Genomic DNA, 21739 nt, shown 5'->3' with positions numbered 1-21739 from the left:
CAACCAATTTGGTTGAAAAATGAGGGCGTGACAGTGCCGCCTCAACTTTCACGAAAAGCCGGATATGACGTCATCAAAGACATTTATCAAAAAAATGAAAAAAATGTATGGGGATATCATACCCAGGAACTCTCATGTAAAATTTCATAAAGATCCGTCCAGTAGTTTAGTCTGAATCGCTCTACACACACACACAGACAGACACACACACACACACACACACACACACACACGCACATACACCACGACCCTCGTCTCGATTCCCCCCTCTACGTTAAAACATTTAGTCAAAATTTGACTAAATGTAAAAAGAACCATTCATGGATATTGTGTTGCAAATGAACTGTAAGTGTGTCTGCCACATGAGTTCACGTTCAATAATAAACAACAAACCTCTAACATGCAATATTCCTCAACTTGTTCAATTGGTGCTGCAGCTTTAATTAAGTTTTTGTTGTGTCGCAATGACTAACCTTGTGATTTTGACGGAATGTATTATCATAGAAATGCAGTTTACAGTTTACCATTTATTTACATTTTTAAGGCAGTTTGAAGGGAGGATTCACTTCCTGAACCGATTTTCCACTTGAATGGAGAGAAGAATCGCTTGCAAAAAAATCTCTCCTAATGCTTCTTCCTGAAATGTGTAATGGAAATCATTTATAAACAAACCGAACAAGAGAGGCCGCCGTACTGATTCCTCAGGCACTCTGCATTTCACAGCTTCTTCAGTTGATAATTTGCGGTTTAAAGAAATATACTGTCCTGTCCGTTAAATATGGTCCCAAAACGGGTACACACTGAATCCTTTCTAACATACAACTATGCTTTCCGTAACAAAATAGAATGGTCTACGAGGTCAAGTGATTTTTTTTTTTAATCAAGGGAAACAGCATGACAATCGGGACGATTTATTGCAGACAACCAGGTGTGGTAGAATACGTTTGTAAAGGGCGCTGTAACAAGAAGAATGTGACCCAAAACCGGAATAACATCCATGATATAAGCTCCTGCTCTCTACGTATTCGGTCAAATGCTTGTGAATATGAGTTTCTAACAGTTCGGATAACTCGGGCAATAAAGAAATGAGTTTGAAATTGTTAGGGTTGGATAATTCTACCCCTTTTGGGAGTAACACAATTTTTGATTTCCTTAATCAAATTGGATGTGTTTTGCTGGATGCAGAGATTATAGACATTATGTTAGTTGCTGCACAATATAAGGCAGAGCTATTACTATCAAAGAAAGGAAATTTTAACGGGACTCATAGATTTTATTGATTCTCGTGGTATTCTTAAATCTTACGTTCTATGTTAGGAATAATAAATAATAATAATAATAATAACGGAAACTTATAGAGCGCTTACCTAGAAGCTCTAAGCGCTTTACAATGACATTGCTATACACATGTACAAAACCAAAATACAGCATTAAGACACAAAAAGAACAGGAGTACAAAAGCAAATTCATCGTTTAAATCCATGCAGTCACAAACAAACACACGCGTGCGCACGCACATACGCGTGCGCATACACACACACATGCTATCACCACACACATGCACAGATACACACAGACACACGTTCACACACACACACACACACACACACACACACACACACACACACACACACACATACCTAAAGTGTGGATGGTTACCTAAGAGGCGGCACTGGGTGTAGTGCCTTTCTAGTGCACTTGCACTACAACAGCACTGGGTGCAGTACTCGCTCCGGCATCGAAGAATTTTGCACTAAAAAATGCACAAAATTTGACCTATTTCGTCGCCTATAGAGGACGGAAAGAATGTCATTTTGAACATTGTTATGACATTCTTTCCGTCAAAAAAGTCAATTTAACGGTGTTAAATGAAGCGAGCATCCACACAATTAGGTTGCCATCCAGAGTTTAGGTTGCCATCCACGTGTGGATAGTTGCCTTATGGTGATTTAGGCAACCAAACCTGTGGAAACATGGGTACACACACACACACACACACACACACACACACACACACACACACACACACACACACACACACACACACAAAGAAATCATCTGATATTTTTTCATAACGCGGTGCTCATTTAATTTCAAAGGTGAAACGTCAACATCAAATCCAGAAAGAGAGAAAGGGGAAGGGGTAAGCAAGACGTATCTGTAGGGTTGATTAAATATCAGTGCTAAAGACACGTAGCAATAGTGAACATTCGGTTTGCAAACAAAATGATAGACATATCGACACCTAGCGAAATTGAGACCTGATAATGACGACACGCACGACTTGTGTTGATAAAACCTGTGTGTCGACTGCACTTGTTTTTCATCTATTTGTGTTGATAGTTCTACGAAAATAGCGCGAATAATACGTACAGTGCTAATGACACGAGGTGATTACGGCAGTCACTCAATAGTAATTCTCAGGAATTATTGGACAAATTATACGTAGTAACCTGTCTGAGTGTAGGGCATGTCCAAAAAATTAGCTCTCTCAACGCTTGAAATTAAAACACAAATTTCTTTATTTTGGTACGCTGGCTTTGTTGTAGAATGTTCATATGTTCATAATCAATATTTTATTTTCCTCACTGAGTTATGTCCCTTGTTTAGCAGTCATATTGTTTAAGAGGATTTCACTGTGCATGAAGTGACGTTTTTGGTCACTTTTTTTAGATTCGGGTTCAGTACAATCCAATTTTTTTTGTAATTTCAGTAATCATCATATCACATGAGACTGACATTGATGTATACTGTGATATAAGTCGGCAGTTGTTGAAACTCTTTGTAGCCAAAATATTAAAGAATGCAACTCACCCCCCTAAATGGCCTCGTCCGTGACATTTTGGATACAAAAATTCATGTACTGATTGCATTTCGTTTTATACAGAAATTTTACTTGAGATTATCTTCAAGCTTTTCGAAAGCCACTATTTGTCGCTTTTATTTAATTTGCCAGACATACAGTTGCTGACTTAATTGTGTCACGGACGAGGCACTTTTTGACTCACATGCGAAGCAAAAGTGAGTCTATGTACTCACCCGAGTCGTCCGTCCGTCCGTCCGTCCGTCCGGACGTCCGTCCGTCCGTCCGTCCGTCCGTCCGGACGTCCGTCCGGAAAACTTTAACGTTGGATATTTCTTGGACGCTATTCAGTCTATCAGTACCAAATTTGGCAAGATGGTGTATGATGACAAGGCCCCCAAAAACATACATAGCATCTTGACCTTGCTTCAAGGTCAAGGTCGCAGGGGCCATAAATGTTGCCTAAAAAACAGCTATTTTTCACATTTTTCCCATTTTCTCTGAAGTTTTTGAGATTCAATACCTCACCTATATATGATATATAGGGCAAAGTAAGCCCCATCTTTTGATACCAGTTTGGTTTACCTTGCTTCAAGGTCAAGGTCACAGGAGCTCTTCAAAGTTGGATTGTATACATATTTTGAAGTGACCTTGACCCTGAACTATGGAAGATAACTGTTTCAAACTTAAAAATTATGTGGGGCACATGTTATGCTTTCATCATGAGACACATTTGGTCACATATGATCAAGGTCAAGGTCACTTTGACCCTTATGAAATGTGACCAAAATAAGGTAGTGAACCACTAAAAGTGACCATATCTCATGGTAGAAAGAGCCAATAAGCACCATTGTACTTCCTATGTCTTGAATTAACAGCTTTGTGTTGCATGACCTTGGATGACCTTGACCTTGGGTCAAGGTCACATGTATTTTGGTAGGAAAAATGTGTAAAGCAGTTCTTAGTGTATGATGTCATTGCTATGTAAGCATGTGAGTCGTATGGGCTTTGCCCTTCTTGTTGATGTGTTATAGCGGTATTTGCCTTCCTTTTGTCTCCCTGTCTTTGCGCGTGCTTCATCAGAAATCAGTCAGCTGATTAATTTAGACCTATATGATGCGTTAGTCTAGACAATAATATGTGCCTGGTGGAATGTTGTTTTTTTATCAATAATTGTGGGGAATGCAGATTACTAAAAATGTGAAGCAACCCAAACACATTATGTGGTTGTCAAGGGTGATACCAACATCATTTTGATGTAACCGCCATTCTTTCGTTAGCGGTCATCCATGCATTTCTTAATATACACTCTGTCACAATACCAATTTTCAACTTGATTGGATTAAAACTTTGGCTGGATAACTCTCCAACACAAATCTGAAAAAAAATCAAGGTTCGAACATAGATCTGACCTTGACCTTTCATTTACAACCTTGAAACTTTGCACGACAGATTATATTACCCATATGTACCTATCCACCAAGTTTTGTTTTCAAATATTCATGGGCTCTTGAGGATCCTTCTTTATGCTTACTAAAGCTAACGGACAGACGTAACCCGGGCGGACGAACGAGCGAATGTAAACACTGACCCAAATTAATGATAGTCTCACATTGTGGGTGACTACTGAAAACGATATGTTGCTATAATAAAATTTGTTGATCTCCTGAAGACGTCACTACTATAGTGCATTTCGTACGTGCCTCGTCCGTGACGCGTACTGGCCTCGTCCGTGACTAATGTTCAAGCGTTTCTCCGAAATGTGATTTATTTTTTAACTTTTTGAATTATCTTTACCGAAAGAGCAATGCTTGCCATTAATGTTTCATCGCTATGAACGAAAACAGCGAACACAATTCGCAGAAATATCAACTTACTTCTTTGTGATTGAAAAATAGGACAGAATTTTGGCCTCGTCCGTGACGCACATCAAACATCGAAGAACTCGCCCACAAATTAAATATTTCTCTATTTCATACTTCACAGAGAACAACAGTCACAAGTTGCATAATCCTCGATCATTGTCAACTTAATATAGTTGTTTTGTTGATTTCCACGTGCCTTTATGTTCGTCCGAATGCCTCGTCCGTGACGCTGGATATGCCCTGTACTGTTTTTGACTCACCTTAGTAATATGCGAGTCATTGGAATCAACTGTGTTAATTATCTGTCCATGATTGGATGGTGAGACGCTACTGTCAAGGCGATATTGGTGAGTTCACAGACGATTTATCAGACGCAGTTGAAGCTTGGGCTTTAACACTTTACACACCCAAAACTAACCTTTTGAATTAAATCTATCAGCGTGATGTATTCCAAAGAACAAAACTTTCAATGTTTAAATTGTTTTTGGGTCAAAATATCCAAAAGTCAATTGATTCGGTTTGTGTTGCACAGAACGGCAAGGCACCACCCACCCTCTGAATTACCCATGTTGACTTGCTCCATGGAAAATTGCATGGTCAAAGTTCTAAGAAATAAAATGATTTTGTGTCACTCAAATGACATAACATGTATCTTTATGGCATTTCGTTACTGTCTGGTATTGATTCTGAGTCTGCCAATCTCTATTGGGCTAGAAAAAGCAAGCATCTGAAATGCATGTTCAATATGGTTATTGTGTGAAACCGATGTGTGGGAACATTTCAACTCTTAATATTCACGTCAGGATTGGCTGATCCAGGTCATGGCTATGCTGTAAATAGCAAGCATAATCAGATTCGAACGATCCAGTCTCAATTGTGGCTGTTCCACCTTAGTTGCAGGATTGCTTTGAATTTTATTTGGTAAAATGAGCTGGCAACAAAACCGTTTTTCCTAATATGGTGACTGTTAGAAAATAATAATAGACATCTCGAGAAAATGGATATCAACATGACCCAGCCGTCGAATATTCACATCATTTTCGAAATAACTCATATACTATCACTTTGGTCCTTCCACAGTTTCTATGCGAGGGATTCTCGCAGGGCTAAATCACCACCTCAAAGCGTGGAGGTCTTCGTCTGTAGCGGATGCAATGGCAACGGGATATGTGACTTTTCTAGCACAGTTAGTCGTGAAGGAGAAGCCAAGTCCTATTTGTTTCATCGCGCAGAGTGTGTTTGCAACCGTGGATGGGAAGGAGAGGATTGTGAGACTCCCAGAGACGACTGTGCAGACAACCCTTGCATGGAAGGGCAGAACTGCATAAAGCTCACTCCTCAGGAACAAGGCAACAGTGTCCTAGGCTTTAAATGTGGGAAATGCCCTGTTGGATTCACCAAATGGACTAGCGACATAGAATGTCATGATGTTGATGAATGCGACGATGTTCCTAAAGTCTGTGAAATGGCCTGCGTCAACACATATGGAAGCTTTGAGTGTGGATGCCGAGCTGGGTACCGTTTGGAAAACGATGGACGGTCCTGCGTTGACGTCAATGAATGCCAGGAGAAGACGAGTAACTGTCAACAGATTTGCACCAACACTGTGGGAGGCTACACGTGCGGATGTGAGGCAGGCTACAACCTCGACAACTCGACTCGAAACACTTGCAAACAAACTGAAGAATTTATCAGTGCTTGCAGGTACTCTGACTGCACTCAAGGCTGTAAGCCAGGCATTGACCCTGCAACTAACGAGCCTGCTCTGCAGTGCTTTTGTTTTGCTGGCTTCGACAACATTACGGAAGACGGATCAGAATGCAGAAACCACGACGAGTGTCAGGACACGGAGAATCCCTGCAGCCAGCGCTGCTACGACAACGGCGGAGGATTCTCCTGTTCTTGTTACGATGGTTATTATCTTGCTGAAGACACAACTACGTGCCTACCATGCTCCGATGGGACTTATGGGCCAAGCTGTCTGTATTGGTGTCGATGTAGTGGCCAAGGGGTGGATTGTGACAATGTGAAAGGATGTGTCTGTAAGAGCGGATGGCGGGGAGGTCAGTGCCAAGATGATATAGACGAATGCACGGACAATCCGAACAGGTGTATGTCTGATGAGGAGTGTCTGAACACGCCTGGATCATATACCTGCAGATGCCTTAGCGGCTTTGAAAAGAACAGCAGAACTGGTGCATGTACAGGTAAACTTAAGCTCTCCATCCTTCATCTCTCTCTCCCCTCTCGCTGTCACTGTCTGTCTGTCTGCCTGTCTGTCTGGCTGGTTGTCTGTCTGTCTGTCTGTCTGTCTCTCTGTCTCTGTCTGTCTCTGTCTCTCTGTCTCTCTCTCTCTCTCTCTCTCTCAGTAATATGTATTTCAAAAGGATGCATTAATGAAAGACTATGTTTGTTTAGCATTTCGTTTCCCCTCGACTTTGTGCTTGCGAGGTTGTACTTGTGCATGGATAAAAATAACCTCTTGATATTTTAAAATAATAGTTTTAAAGGAATGTCCTACTTAAAACTCGTCCAAAACTTAAAATTCTTTCTTTACAAATTTAAATTCCATAGTTTTACCTAATTGTTTTTAAATATTTTCTTAATATATAAACTGAGCAAAAAATTTATTGCACCCATTTTTGTACCCCAACTAAAACATTCATTCACGTGTCATTTTATTCAAACTTTATATGCCGTTAAAGGCCTTTCACTTAGCTACCTTGCACACTTTTCGGATTAAAGATTTCTGTTGTAGGTATCACGTGACCGCCGCTAAAGTCAGGGTAGCCCCAAAATCGACCTGACAAAAACCATAGTCCCGTATTTTAATATCTGTAAAAAAATCAGGATTTGCTGATAAGAAACAATTCTGCATATCGATGGAAATGCCATTCAATTACCATTCAAAAACAGTTTGATTTGTGCATCTAACTTGATTAGTCTTGATACAGTCTGTTTTCAAATGAGGTAGGGGTTAACCGTTTGAAACGCCCAAAAGAGCACGTTGTGCGGTAATTTTTTAGGGGGTCCTCCACGGAAAATGCAACATTTCCTAGACGTTTTAATGAAAACGTTTCTTCCCGAAAACATGACTAATAGGTTTGCAGATATTACCATGCATTTTTGTGAGTATATTGGCAATACATGTAGAGTTACGAATCTTTTCAGAAAGAACTTTACAGATTTTAAAATACGGGACTATGGTTTTTGTCAGGTCGATTTTGGGGGTACCCTGACTTCGGCGGCGGTCACGTGATACCTACAACAGAAATCTTTAATCCGAAAAGTGTGCAAGGTAGCCAAGTAAAGGACCTTGAACGGCATATAAAGTTTAAATAAAATGACACGTGAATGAATGTTTTAGTTGGGGTACGAAAATGGGTGCAATAATTGTTTTGCTCAGTTTATATGCATATCTTCTGTAAAGTAGTTTCTCATCGGGAAAGGAATCTATAATGAGCTACGATTCAAACATAAAAGGGGATGGAAACCTATGGCAGAACGCAGAATTAAGTTTCTACAACTTAAAAAAAATAAATAAATAGAGAAAACAGGTAGAAGGGACTAAATGTGTTTTTTGAACCTGAATGACTACTGACAATTTAGAAATATGCGAAATATTTACTTCAGGCAAGCCTAGGCAAACATTGATTCAGTATTGTTTAAGTTTTAACATGATTAAATGCTTAATGTGCAAGATGGCCCCCCAAAAAGAAGCTTTTCAGAGCAATTGTTGGTTAAAACTACCCCCCACCTCCAGCATGCCATCAGTTTCTGGCCACGGACACCGTCAGACTCTTACACTCAGTACATACACCATTTATAAAGAGCGAGCATTTGTTAAAGAATTTATTTTTGCGTGGACAGACAGATTTCTATCCAGAAAAATCAGAAGCCTCGTTATGGCGTATGACCTAATTTTTAGCATTTAAAAAACAAATTGACAGCTTGTTACGAAAACATTGTTAAAAAACCAAATCATTCTTGTATCATCAAAAGAAAGTCAGTATAAACAGTACGAGGTTTTAAAAGTTTGAAAGTAGGTAGTCCGGATGTATGTCAAACAAATTGGTTGACTGAGTCAACTGGTGAATGCATCTTGCAGCTCTTTTGAATTGATGACGGTAAAGTGGGCTCCCGAAAACGATACAACTCTGGTTTTTGAGTCACTTGAGAAAAAGTGACTCTATGTAATCGGTCAGTGTTAGTCTGTCCGGCCGGCCGTCCGGCCGTCCGTAGACACCACCTTAACGTTGGACTTTTCTCGGAAACTATCAAAGCGATCGGGCTCATATTTTGTTTAGTCGTGACCTCCAATGACCTCTACACTTTAACGATGGTTTCGTTGACCTTTGACCTTTTTCAAGGTCACAGGTCAGCGTCAAAGGAAAAATTAGACATTTTATATCTTTGACAAAGTTCATCGGATGTGATTGAAACTTTGTAGGATTATTCTTTACATCAAAGTATTTACATCTGTAGCCTTTTACGAACGTTATCAGAAAAACAAGGGAGATAACTAGCCTTTTCTGTTCGGCAACACACAACTTAACGTTGGGCTTTTCTCGGAAACTATAAAAGTGACCGGGCTCAAATTTTATGTGAACGTGACTCATTGTGTTGTGAATAGCAATTTCTTCCTGTCCATCTGATGCCTCATATAATATTCAGAACTGCGAAAGTGACTCGATCGAGCGTTTGCTCTTCTTGTTGTTTTTTTTGCTGGTCCACTGAGATTACAACCATTTGATACTGTTAGTTGCTGTGTATGTGTATATTATTGAGTATTGCGCGCATACACGTGCACTTCCTCGACAGGGATATTTTCACATCAAATGAGCTGCATATTACCATTGCCCAAGCAGACGAATTGTCTGTATTTTTGATTCAGAGGTACACAACAACATGGGGTCCTGATTTGGCCTATTATGGTCCGCTGGACCCGAAAAGCAACAGCTAACTAACTAACTAACTAACACAACAACATGCTATTTCATATACAGAGTCGCATTCAAAACTACAAACTGACATCTAAATTAATCACGTATGTGAAGAAGGAAAGTGGGTCACTCGGGACCACGAAGGCTCGGGGTTGGAATAAACCACGAGAACTGGTGCGTGGTTTACGCATGCTAAACAGCTATGCTAACAAACTGGGCCATTTAATGCTGTTAAATGCTATTGCAAGTGTGTTCCACAAGGTTAGAATTGCTTATTGTATGAAAGATTCCATCGTTCTGTAAACCTCATTTGAGTCGGAGTGGGGCATTAAGTTTGACCTTTTTTTTTTTTAATTCAGACGTCGATGAATGCAGTGATTTGTCCGTGCTGAACACTTGTGGTGAACGCCAGACGTGCAAAAACGTGCCTGGCAGCTTCTACTGCACCTGCATGCAGGGGTACACACTCTTCAATGGCCAATGTGAAGGCAAGTTTCCTTTGAAGTCCACCTGTGTGAATGCATGGTCATTCAATTACAAATAAGGCACATTTAAACACAAATTGTTATGTAAGTTTTTGACTTACCTAATCAGTCATGCAGCAGTCTTACGCCTTCTGGATGGCTGGCAGCCAGGCAGGCATTCTAAAGCTTTGAATTGAAATATTTACTGATGAAACTGTATCTTGACATGATGTTTGTGTATATATTTTGCAGTCCAATTTGTAACGCACTATTTCGTAGCAGACGTATTTTCACTTGACGACGAGACTGAATTGGTTCCACTCTTCAACTCGCGTTAACCTTCGCCGGTCGTCGTGGATCCGTGTGGACCCAGAAGGGTGTTTAATTGCAAATATCTCTTTAACCAGTTGGCATTTTTTAATGAGCTTTTAAGAATGCCTCAGACACATAAAAAGCTCTTATGTCCTAAAAGATCATTACATTTCACGAGAAGTAATTAAAAAAAAACCAAAGGTCAACTTTAGACTATACACGGAAGACATCGTGGGGCCGTGCGGACCCATGTTTCTCAAACTGAAGGAACTTGCATACAAACTAGGGAGAGAAGTCACAAACCTTCAGGTATTGGCTCCAAATATAATTTTCTACGATCTGTTTAATTTTGGAGTTAATAAGCAAGTCGCGTGGAGCGAAATTAATGCATAACAACGTGGGTCCACACGGCCCCACGACGACTACAGAAGGGTATTCACGTTTTTCCTTTTTTGAGAAGCTTTAGTACGCACGGTAATAATTAGATTAATAATTTAAATTAATTACTTCTCGCGGAAATTTAACCACGGCGTCTACGGAAGGGGATGCACGTTTTTGCTTCTTTTGAAAGCATGGGTCTACGGAAGGGTTTGCATATTTTTTCTTCTTTGAGAAGCATGGGTCCGCACGGCCCCACGATGTCTTCCGTGTGTAGTCGATAACCCGGTCGGGCGAAGGTTAATATGTCGTCAGTTCAGCTTTCGTCATCCCAGATCGTTTCGTATTTCAATCAGTGTGATTTTCCATCACTGTGTTCTGCGTTCGTTGTGACGGACCAGACGTGTGGAGAAAAGCATCGTCATACATTATGTATTACATTTACTTTACTTTATTTTATTTGGTGTTTAACGTTGTGTTCAACCACGAAGGTTATATCGCGACAGGGGAAGGGGGGGAGATGGGATAGAGCCACTTGTCAATTGTTTCTTGTGCACAAAAGCACTAATCAAAAAATTGCTCCAGGGGCTTGCAACGTAGTACAATGTATTACCTTACTGGGAGAATGCAAGTTTCCAGTACAAAGGACTTAACATTTCTTACATACTGCTCGACTAAAATCTTTACACAAATTGACTATATTCTATATAAGAAACACTTAACAAGGGTAAAAGGAGAAACAGAATCCGTCAGTCGCCTCTTACGACATGCTGGGGAGCATCGGGTAAATTCTTTCTCGTCCCAACCAATATGGGACTCCCCCTAACCCGCGGGGGGTATGTATTACATGAATACGAACAGAAAAGGAAGTACATGAATACGAACAGAAAAGGAAGCGTGCAGAAGGATGTTTGAGTCTTGCAAGAATTTCCGAAAAACGAATCCTCCCTTGAAAAAAAAAAAGTCTGCGTGTCGTCTGTTTTGAAAGTTGCGAGACTTTGAAGAAAACAACTCAAAACGCAAGTCGTGCTGATACGTTTATCTTTGTTATTCTTTATTTGAATTATATTGATTTGTTCATTACCATTTCGAGCTGTGCTTTGTTAGTTAACGGCAAATAAATTTGGATCGTTTGTTCCAGAACTGCAACGTCGATGTGCCAAAACCAAACATTGTAGAACAAAACCCTCAACGTGGATGGAAGTGTCATGTTTTTTTATTATGGGCTTGGAAGAAAAAACTAATAATGTTTATAGCACTCCGGCCGGGTTCTTTTGTTTGGTCAAAACCCCTGTTGACGGTTATTTTTTGTGACGTAGCCATATAGCCGACATCCTCCTTCTCCTCCCTCCTAACTTACACAACCCTCTTACCCATATCGCCTGTAAGATTAGGGACAACTTTCTTTTAGACGTAACACTTGTTGTCTCTTGTCGTTAAAATGCTCCTCTCGTTGAATTCGTTTAATTAACAGTAAGCGTTTGGAACAGATATCGACGAATGTTCTCTGGGCATCAGTGACTGCGAACACCAGTGTACCAACCTTTCAGGGTGCTACAATTGTGACTGCCGTTACGGATACCGGCTCAACACTGACAGAGCAACTTGCTCTGAAGGTAGTACTACCACTGCACCCACATTCTCTCTCTCTCCCTCTCCATCTCTACCCTTCCTCTGTCTGTCTCTTTCTTTCTGTCTCTCTGTCTCTGTCTCTCTCTCTCTCAAGTTAAACAAAGCCATTTTCATGCATAAATTGTATTACGGTAAAGTGCCGATTTACATTACATCATTATTTAATAAAGCTACCCACAGATATGGGTCGGTCAACTTGATCCCACCGATTCCACGAATTGACCTGTATAAGACCAGTCTTGCTTTTTCGGGTACTTCAGTTTGGAATTCGCTTCCATCATCCTTTAAGCACTTAAAGTCATTAAAAAGCTTTAAAAAATGTGTTAAAAACCACTTTATGTCTGAGTAGTTTAACGCCTTTTGATTTGCTACAGTTAGTATTAAGTCAGAGATATGCTGTGCATTGTATGTTCTGAACATATTTTTGTTGTACTATTGCTACATGTTCGATTGCTACCAGCTTGTATTTATAATTACCTGCATAGTATGCATTTGATTTTATGAATAACTACATTATTATGTATGCTTCATGCCTCATCTTCATCATCACCATCATCATCGTCATCATCATCATCATCGTCATCTTTATTATCACGTGCTCAAGTTTTCCGACCTCCTTTTGTTGGTTAACTTTTTTAACTTTTTAATTTTATTTTATTTTATTTTTTTTTAAATTATATAATTGTGTGTCTATGCGTCCCAAGGACAGATTGTAAGAAAAGGCGTAGCCTTAAATCTTAATCCTTGTAAAATAAAGTTCAATTCTCTCTCTCTCTCTCTCTCTCTCTCTCTCTCTCTCTCTCTCTCTCTCTCTCTCTCTCTCTTCTCTCTCTCTCTCTCTCTCTGTATTATTATTAAGGTGTGATGATGTATAGAATTATGCCAGGGAATGCACCTACACTCATTGCCTCAAATTTCAAAATAAATCATAATAGAAAATGTAACAAATTAATTACCCCAGCTCCAATAATTGACCTGTACAAGTCGAGTCTATCTTATTCTGGAGCAATTATGTGGAACGCCATTCCAAATATAATTAAATTACAAATTCATGAAACATCATTCAAGGAATATTACATGCTGTTTCTTTTACAAAACTTATAAGAAATATTATCAAGCAGCTGGCAAAATATAACTGTACTCTCTGATTATATTGAAAAACATGATTTTATATAATTCATGAAGGATTTTGTTTTTCTCTCTGTTATATATAATTTTCAAGCATTGCTAAAGAATCCTAATGCATCTTAAAATGTCTTATTTGTTGCTTGACATGTTAATTATGGTAAATATGTCATTTGTACAATAGTTAAACTTATCTTTTATTTCTTCTTGTTTGTTACCCCTCAATGGGCGAGGGCCGGATGAAAAAAAGCATGTATACAATTGCTTATTCTGTCACCCTCGTAAAATAAATTTCAATTCAATTCAATTCAATTCTCTCTCTCTCTCTCTCTCTCTCTCTCTCTCTCTCTCTCTCCTCTCTCTCTCTCTCTCTCTCTCTCTCTCTCTCTCTCTCTCTCTCTCTCTCTCTCTCTCTCTCTCTCTCTCTCTCTCTCTCAGTGTTTAGTGTTCTCTCTTTTGCTGTCCCACTTCTGATCACCTGCAACAAGTGCAATGTGCATTTCTGAAGCTTCCTTTTAAAACTACAGTTGATACTCTGACAATACAAAGTTTTAACTAGCATTTCTGTGATGCCTACTCGCGTCGTGGATCATACGAGAAATAGACGAAACTCCAGTTTTAAAACTGAGATGACCCACTAACGGCAAGGATACACCGTTCATCATTGGTCCAACAAATTGCTGATGCTTATGAGTTGAATGATCTGCCAGAGGAAGTCACCTAGCACACTCAGGGGTGATGCTGAGCGTGTAAACTTAGGGCAACGAAGAACGTTGCTGTTCTCCTAGAGTACGTATTGTTTGATTAGAAAGGGTGAGAGTGCCAAACTGAACTGACGCATTTGTCGGTTTTTGACTCAGCTAAGCAATCATAAAGTATTGGTAATGAGCATTGTTATGCCGTTTTCACTGAAATGTGGATGATTTCTGCATTGGTTTTGAACTGAAGCCTCCGCGGTTCACACAATGATAAGTTTTGAGGGTACTCAAACAACGGAAAGTTTGATTGATCCTTGTCAAATTTTAATGATCACATGTGTCTTTTTTTGAGAGAAAAAAGAAAAGTTACCACATTTGAAACATTTTAAAGAAATATATTTGAAACTTCACACTTTCATCCAGAATTCCAGACATGACCCGAGTTTGTTGAGCTTCATCAAACTAAAAGCTTACAGTGGGTTCAAGTTTTGGTAAAAAAAACACGAAACTTTCATTTTTTAACGTTTTTGAAGCTCGATCAGTGACACTTTACACACTGTTAGGGTTTGGTGACATCCACTGATCCAGGCATGACCACGGTCTGGTTGATCCTTGTGGTATGTTGAGGTCACAGTAATTATTTCCGTGGGCCATGGAACTAGAGCAGGAGATACTTTGTTTCTGATTAGTATTACACATAATGAAGGTGAGTCTTTTGAGGATGTGTTATTTTTGTTGTATTTTGTAGGTTTTATTTTAATTTTATTTTTTTTTGGGGGGGGGAAGGGAGGGAGGGGGGGGGTCGTTGTATTGTTCACTACACACACACACACATCAGTATTTCTGGCAGTGAGTTCCAGTAAGTGTTTTAGGTGATGTTAGTATTTAGGCTGATAAGAGGTCGCCCATTTTATTGTCACCTTCTGTTTGACAACAGTGTCTGACGTTTGTGCTGCCGAAGAAAACCTATCCTGTGACCACGGTTGTACGCTGAATGATGACGACAGGGCGGTGTGCTTCTGTAAAGTGGGATTTTTGCTGAATGCAGACAAACAAACGTGTACAAGTACGTATACTTTTGATTCAACTTGGTAATACCAGTACTTAGCAACTTAGACTGCAGGGTCTTAACGGAGGTCCGAATACCCTTGTGTGCACGCATACGCAGAATACAATCTGTTTCTGCTTGATGAACCATAACATAAATGCACACAACCCAGTAAAAACAATGTTTTTAACCAAATTATGTGCATGATATAGTTTGCTTCACGTGGAGAAAAACAGTTTCAAGTTTCCATAATTTCATCTACCACTCGCCACAGACAAAAGTGCTCTTCAATTCAAGTCCTCAACAATGCTTGTTCCTCACCCGACCGCAACACCTTTACTCCCTGATTACCCCTGATAATTGACAGATGTATATAAGTTTTGCAAAAGTCTGTCAATGGGGCGGTTGTTGCTTTAAGACTATGCACGCAATGTCTTTCGATATATCAAAGCCAAATTAAATGCATCTGCAAAGTTGCTTGATTGGGTGTTTGCACCTGGAGCAATACTTTCAGCATTTGAATTTTAGGTTGGCTACGTTTTTGTAATCACTCATATTAAATGGGAATGTATAACACGAACGGGAAAGCATCTGCCTTCTTTCACTGAGTGTGCATTTTGACATAGACGCCATCGATCTGCCATACTGTTTAACATCAGTTAAGAATGTATCTTTACAAATATTGTTGCATGTCGCTTTCCCCAGGAACGCGCACTTGCATCACGTTTAATTGTTCTCATGCGTGCACCACCATCAACGACCAACCTGTCTGCTCCTGCCCGCCTGGGAAAATACTCAACCTCGACTTGAAAACATGTCAGGGTATGCAAGCATTACTTTGTGTTTATTCTGTCATAAATGCATGGAGTTCTGACTTGTACTCTTTTATTGTCTCTGTGTCGAAAGAAGTTGTACTCCCATGTGTTTTTCTGCTTCCATTCATTTTTATGTGACTCGTAATTCTCACTCGTTTTTGAAAAGACGGGCGCAATGGCTTGGCAATAAGATGCCGACCTCCAAAGCGGAAGGCCGTGCCATTCGAATCCCGACCGCGCCTGGTGAGTTATTAAGGTGGAGATGTTTCCGATCTCCCAGGTCAACTTATGTGCAGACCTGCTAGTGCCTTATCTCTCTCCGTGTGTACACGCAAGCACAAGACCAAGTGCGAACGGAAAAGATCCTGTAATCCATTTCAGAGCTTGGTGGGTTATAGAAACACGCAAATACCCAGCATGCTTCCTCCGAATGTGGCGTATGGCTGCCTAAATGGCGGGGTAAAAACGGTCAATCTCATACACGTACAAATCCACTCGTGCAAAAACACGAGTGTACGTGGGAGTTTCAGCCCTTGAACGCAGACAAAGAAGAAGAAGATAAGCTTACAAAGGATTTAAAAACACAGTTAGCGCTCAGAAACACCAACCTTTGTCGAGGCATTCTTGAAATCGAAAACCGAGATCAGAGCTAACATGTTGTGTAGTGACTTTTGGATTTGTTACATCCGTCAAAAGTACACTAGTTTTTGACTCACATGCGAAGCAAAAGTGAGTCTATGTACTCACCCGACGTCCGTCCGTCCGTCCGGACGTCCGGAAAACTTTAACGTTGGATATTTCTTGGACACTATTCAGTCTATCAGTACCAAATTTGGCAAGATGGTGTATGATGACAAGGCCCCAAAAAACATACATAGCATCTTGACCTTGCTTCAAGGTCAAGGTCGCAGAGGCCATAAATGTTGTCTAAAAAACAGCTATTTTTCACATTTTCTCTGAAGTTTTTGAGATTGAATACCTCACCTATATATGATATATAGGGCAACGTAAGCCCCATCTTTTGATACCAGTTTGGTTTACCTTGCTTCAAGGTCAAGGTCACAGGAGCTCTTCAAAGTTGGATTGTATACATATTTTGAAGTGACCTTGACCCTGAACTATAAAAGATAACTGTTTCAAACTTAAAAATTATGTGGGGCACATGTTATGCTTTTATCATAAGACACATTTGGTCACATATGATCAAGGTCAAGGTCACTTTGACCCTTATGAAATGTGACCAAAATAAGGTAGTGAACCACTAAAAGTGACCATATCTCATGGTAGAAAGAGCCAATAAGCACCATTGTACTTCCTATGTCTTGAATTAACAGCTTTGTGTTGCATGACCTTGGATGACCTTGACCTTGGGTCAAGGTCACATGTATTTTGGTAGGAAAAATGTGTAAAGCAGTTCTTAGTGTATGATGTCATTGCTAGGTTTAGTTATTTGACCTTGACCACTTTGCTCTTCTTGTTATATGATTGTATGTGCCTCCCAAGGAAACAAACCGGCAATGGAAATGATTACTTAACGCAAGTAAACAACACAGCCAATATAAAAGTCAAGGGCTTCGTGGTCGATCGTATTTCAATGGCAGCCACACGGTTACAACAAAACAAGCTGTCAGAATGTCACACATTTGGGGCGCACATTTGTTGCGTCGTTTTCTGTTTTCTTGCTTCAAAGACACTTACAAACCAGACAATCTCCTTGATTTTAATACCGTGGTCTCTTTGGTCAATTTGCAGTCAGCTAACGTCTTTAAAGCAGCTGAGAAGCAAGATTATTAACATACTGCACTCTGACTCCAAAGTATAAATTCATGTGCTATATAAACTATGGTCATTACCTTGTCAGTTTGAGAAAACAAGTTTTAGCAGTGGCACGTTCAGTTGTTTGTATTGTGTGATCGTTTCAGACTGTCCGCGAGGTACTTTTGGAGTGGGCTGTGCCAACAACTGTTCATGCGGTCTTGGGGCATTGCAGTGTAACGCTACTACTGGCTGTGTATGTAAGAATGGATGGAGAGGAGAGAGGTGTGATCGTGACTTAAACGAGTGTGACGTCACTTCCGTGTCTCTACGATGCCAAAACAAAGGAGCCACTTGTAAAAACACGCGTGGTTCATACAGATGTGCCTGTTTGAACGGATTTGAAATGGATGACACTGGAATGTGTCAAGGTATGTAGGTGTGTGTGTGTGTGTGTGTGTGTGTGTGTGTGTGTGTGTGTGTGTGTGCGTGCGTGCGTGCGTGCGTGCGTGCGTGAGTGTTTGTGCGCGTGTGAATGTGTGTGCGCGTGTGTGTGTGGAGCTGGGGGGATTTCTGTCTATGTCGGTCTATCTGTCTGTCTGTCTTTACATGGAATTAGACCATCTCTCCACGTAGATACATACAAACAATGTACAGCCTTGGCGCTCTCTGTCCAGAACGAGAATTTAACACACACAAAGGGTGTATAGGTCACTATAGTGTTTTTGCTCTAAATTTAATCATAAAGAGATTTCAATGTGCACAGGAAGCAGTTTTTTGTTTGTTTGTTTGCTTAACGCCCAGCCGACCACGAAGGGCCATATCAGGGCGGTGCTGCTTTGACATATAACGTGCGCCACACACAAGACAGAAGTCGCAGCACAGGCTTCATGTCTCACCCAGTCACATTATACTGACACCGGACCAACCAGTCCTAGCACTAACCCCATAATGCCAGACGCCAGGCGGAGCAGCCACTAGATTGCCAATTTTAAAGTCTTAGGTCTGACACGGCCGGGGTTCAAACCCACGACCTCCCGATCACGGGGCGGACGCCTTACCACTAGGCCAACCGTGCCGGACAGGAAGCAGTCAGCATGTTGATTTGCAGTATATATCCAAGTGGTAACATGCTCCTTATTCATGTCAGGCCTTAAATGGGCCATGGACTTTTTGTCATTGGAAGTGTTGTGCCTTTAAGTTTATGGCTGATTATGAAATTGGGACGAATATGAAATTAGACATGTGTGCTTGTGACAAAAGGTGAAGTTTTCTTATCCGTGTCACCAACGACATTTCAAGCACATATTTTTCATTCAAGTTAAGGTATTCTCTTGTTGAAATGTTCGAGACTTTTTTTTAAACATTGCTTGTCAACTGGAATGGAAGAGCACAAACAGTGGTAATTATCGTAAACTGTCTTGCAAGTGCACACCACCTTATGGCCGTAAACTGTCTTGTAAGCGCCCACCCCCTTATGGCCGTAAACTGTCTTGTAAGCGCCCACCCCCTTATGGCCGTAAACTGTCTTGTAAGCGCACACCCCCTTATGGCCGTAAACTGTCTTGTAAGCGCCCACCCCCTTATGGCCGTAAACTGTCTTGTAAGCGCCCGCCCCCTTATGGCCGTAAACTGTCTTGTAAGCGCCCACCCCCGTTATGGCCGTAAACTGTCTTGTAAGCGCCCACCCCCTTATGGCCGTAAACTGTCTTGTAAGCCCCCACCCCCTTATGGTCGGATTTTGCCCCAAAGTAGGGGGTTGGCGTTTACTGGGGGCTTTGCCCTGTGCAGGATGAGTTCCTTGTTAGAAATGGTTTTGGTCTCTTGGTACGGACATGCAGAGGTGGCCAAATCTCAAAGTGTAAATCGCCTGCCGGGCGAGTAACTCCACGAAAGTCATTAGTTCACCAGAAATTGCAGAAGTCCGGTAAATACCAGACTAACAAGCAATGGAACAGAAGCGTCAGTATGAATCATACAAATTAAACGGCTGTGGTACGTACGATTGACAACTGGACAGCGCTCGGATGGCGTCTTCACTTGTTCCAACGTGAGAAAGTTTGTTCAAAACCAATTTGCGTTTCACTCCCCAATGATCTTTGAATAGTCGATCATTTCTCCTTCACGGTGTGTCAACTGATTCATATGTCACCGAACACATTACTGAAAAGCGTACGAACGGAAACAATTTGATGAAAGTGGTACGAACGAACACAAGTCATTTTCCCGTCAAAATCAGTACGAACGGACACAAAACTGATTTGTGCAAATTCAATTCATCTTATGGTTCACATAGGTCCAATATCACACGCATTCGTACTTTGTGCTATTTGAAGACGATTGGAATACACAGAACTTGTAGTGGGGGCCTGATTCACTCTGATCTAACGAATGTGTATGAACGGAAACGCTTTTCGTACGAAGGGAATAATGCACTTTTGTACGAACGGAAACATGGGGTATGAACTGAATCTTCATGTTTTCAAAAGACAAGGTATTGTACAAAAGCCATGGGTTTCTATAAACTTCTGTTCAAGCGAAATGTCGTAACGGGCAATGGTTTTGGTGATCATGTGCAAATCAGGGGTCAGATTCGATAACAGAGCGAGAAAAACAAGAAAATGTTAAAAAATCAGGCAATTTTGCCACGTTCGGCCCGCGTGTGTTATTATTAGGATTCACTAGCACCTTAGTACTTATTGTACTTATAGCCCAACCATTTCGCTACCTTATTCTCTCAATATTACATAAGCGCGCTGCCCACACGACTTACCACAACGTTTTTCCCGAAGCAAGTGACGAAAATGAGGCTGTATGAACGGACACATCCTGCGGATGAACGGAAACATCCGGTGGATGAACGGAATCAGTTGACACACTGTGTCCTTCAAATGCTGGTTTTCAGCGTCACTCTTTCCATGACACATTGAAAACGCGTACGCGATTGCATTGCATATTGGAGTCTCGTTCTTGTGCCCCTAAAACTAGCGGCGACTTCGCAGACGACAGAAGTTTTTGCATGTGAAGTGTTTATTTGGCTTTTGAAAATGAAAATCAATAGTAAAATTAAAAAGTTGATTTGCACTTGACCAGAATTGTCACTAGCCAGCCACCCCCCCCTCCCCCCCCCCCCCCCCCCCCGCGGGTTAGGGGGAAGAATTTACCCGATGCGCCCCAGCATGTCGTAAGAAGCGACTAACGGATTCTGTTTCTCCTTTTACCCTTGTTAAGTGTTTCTTGTATAGAATATAGAAAACATTTTGTTTAAAGATTTTAGTCAAGCAGTATGTAAGAAATGTTAAGTCCTTTGTACTGGAAACTTGCATTCTCCCAGTAAGGTAATATATTGTACTACGTTGCAAGCCCTTGGAGCAAATTTTTGATTAGTGCTTTTGTGAACAAGAAACAATTGACAAGTGGCTCTATCCCATCTCCCCCTTTCCCCGTCGCGATATAACCTTCGTGGTTGAAAACGACGTTAAACACCAAATAAAGAAAGTCACTAGCCAGCCAGACGGTTTCTACTAGCACGGCGGAATGTTCACTCGCCCCTGGCGACCGGGCGGTGGATTTTGCCATCCCTGACATGTTCTGTGCAGAAACAGCCACCCTTTGTGTATCTATCTTGTGATATGCGACTGCATAAACAGAATACAACATTAAAATCAAGCACGAAGAAAAAAACATTATTCTTTTTACTCAAATGCGAGCTGTAATAGATGACGGAAAATCTGCTTCGTCGAACCGCCGCTGATCGCAGATAGAGTAAAGGAACACACATTCTAAAAACAACAACACACAAACTGATTAGTCAATGTATTCTGTCATTCTATGACATGATCCAAGCCAACTTGCTAATTAAGGGTTAAGGTGTTTTAGAGGGCTACACCCTTTCAGACGG

The 21739-nt window shown here is 40.8% G+C and overlaps 1 protein-coding gene across 1 annotated transcript in view; it reads left to right on the top strand.

Moving 5' to 3' along the window:
• Nucleotides 1-21739, top strand: part of LOC138946571 (mucin-like protein) — a 154066-nt gene that overhangs the window by 92413 nt on the left and 39914 nt on the right. The window contains exons 12-17 of the mRNA XM_070318014.1: nucleotides 5749-6875; nucleotides 9971-10099; nucleotides 12256-12381; nucleotides 15158-15286; nucleotides 15974-16090; nucleotides 18006-18269. Coding sequence (XP_070174115.1) covers nucleotides 5749-6875; nucleotides 9971-10099; nucleotides 12256-12381; nucleotides 15158-15286; nucleotides 15974-16090; nucleotides 18006-18269 — 1892 coding nt within the window. The remainder of the gene's footprint in view (nucleotides 1-5748; nucleotides 6876-9970; nucleotides 10100-12255; nucleotides 12382-15157; nucleotides 15287-15973; nucleotides 16091-18005; nucleotides 18270-21739) is intronic.

Source organism: Littorina saxatilis, linkage group LG14, assembly GCF_037325665.1.
Source record: "Littorina saxatilis isolate snail1 linkage group LG14, US_GU_Lsax_2.0, whole genome shotgun sequence".
Taxonomy (NCBI): Eukaryota; Metazoa; Mollusca; class Gastropoda; order Littorinimorpha; family Littorinidae; genus Littorina; species Littorina saxatilis.
The sequence above is the reverse complement of the archived record's forward strand: the minus strand, read 5'-3'. Positions and strand labels throughout refer to the sequence as shown.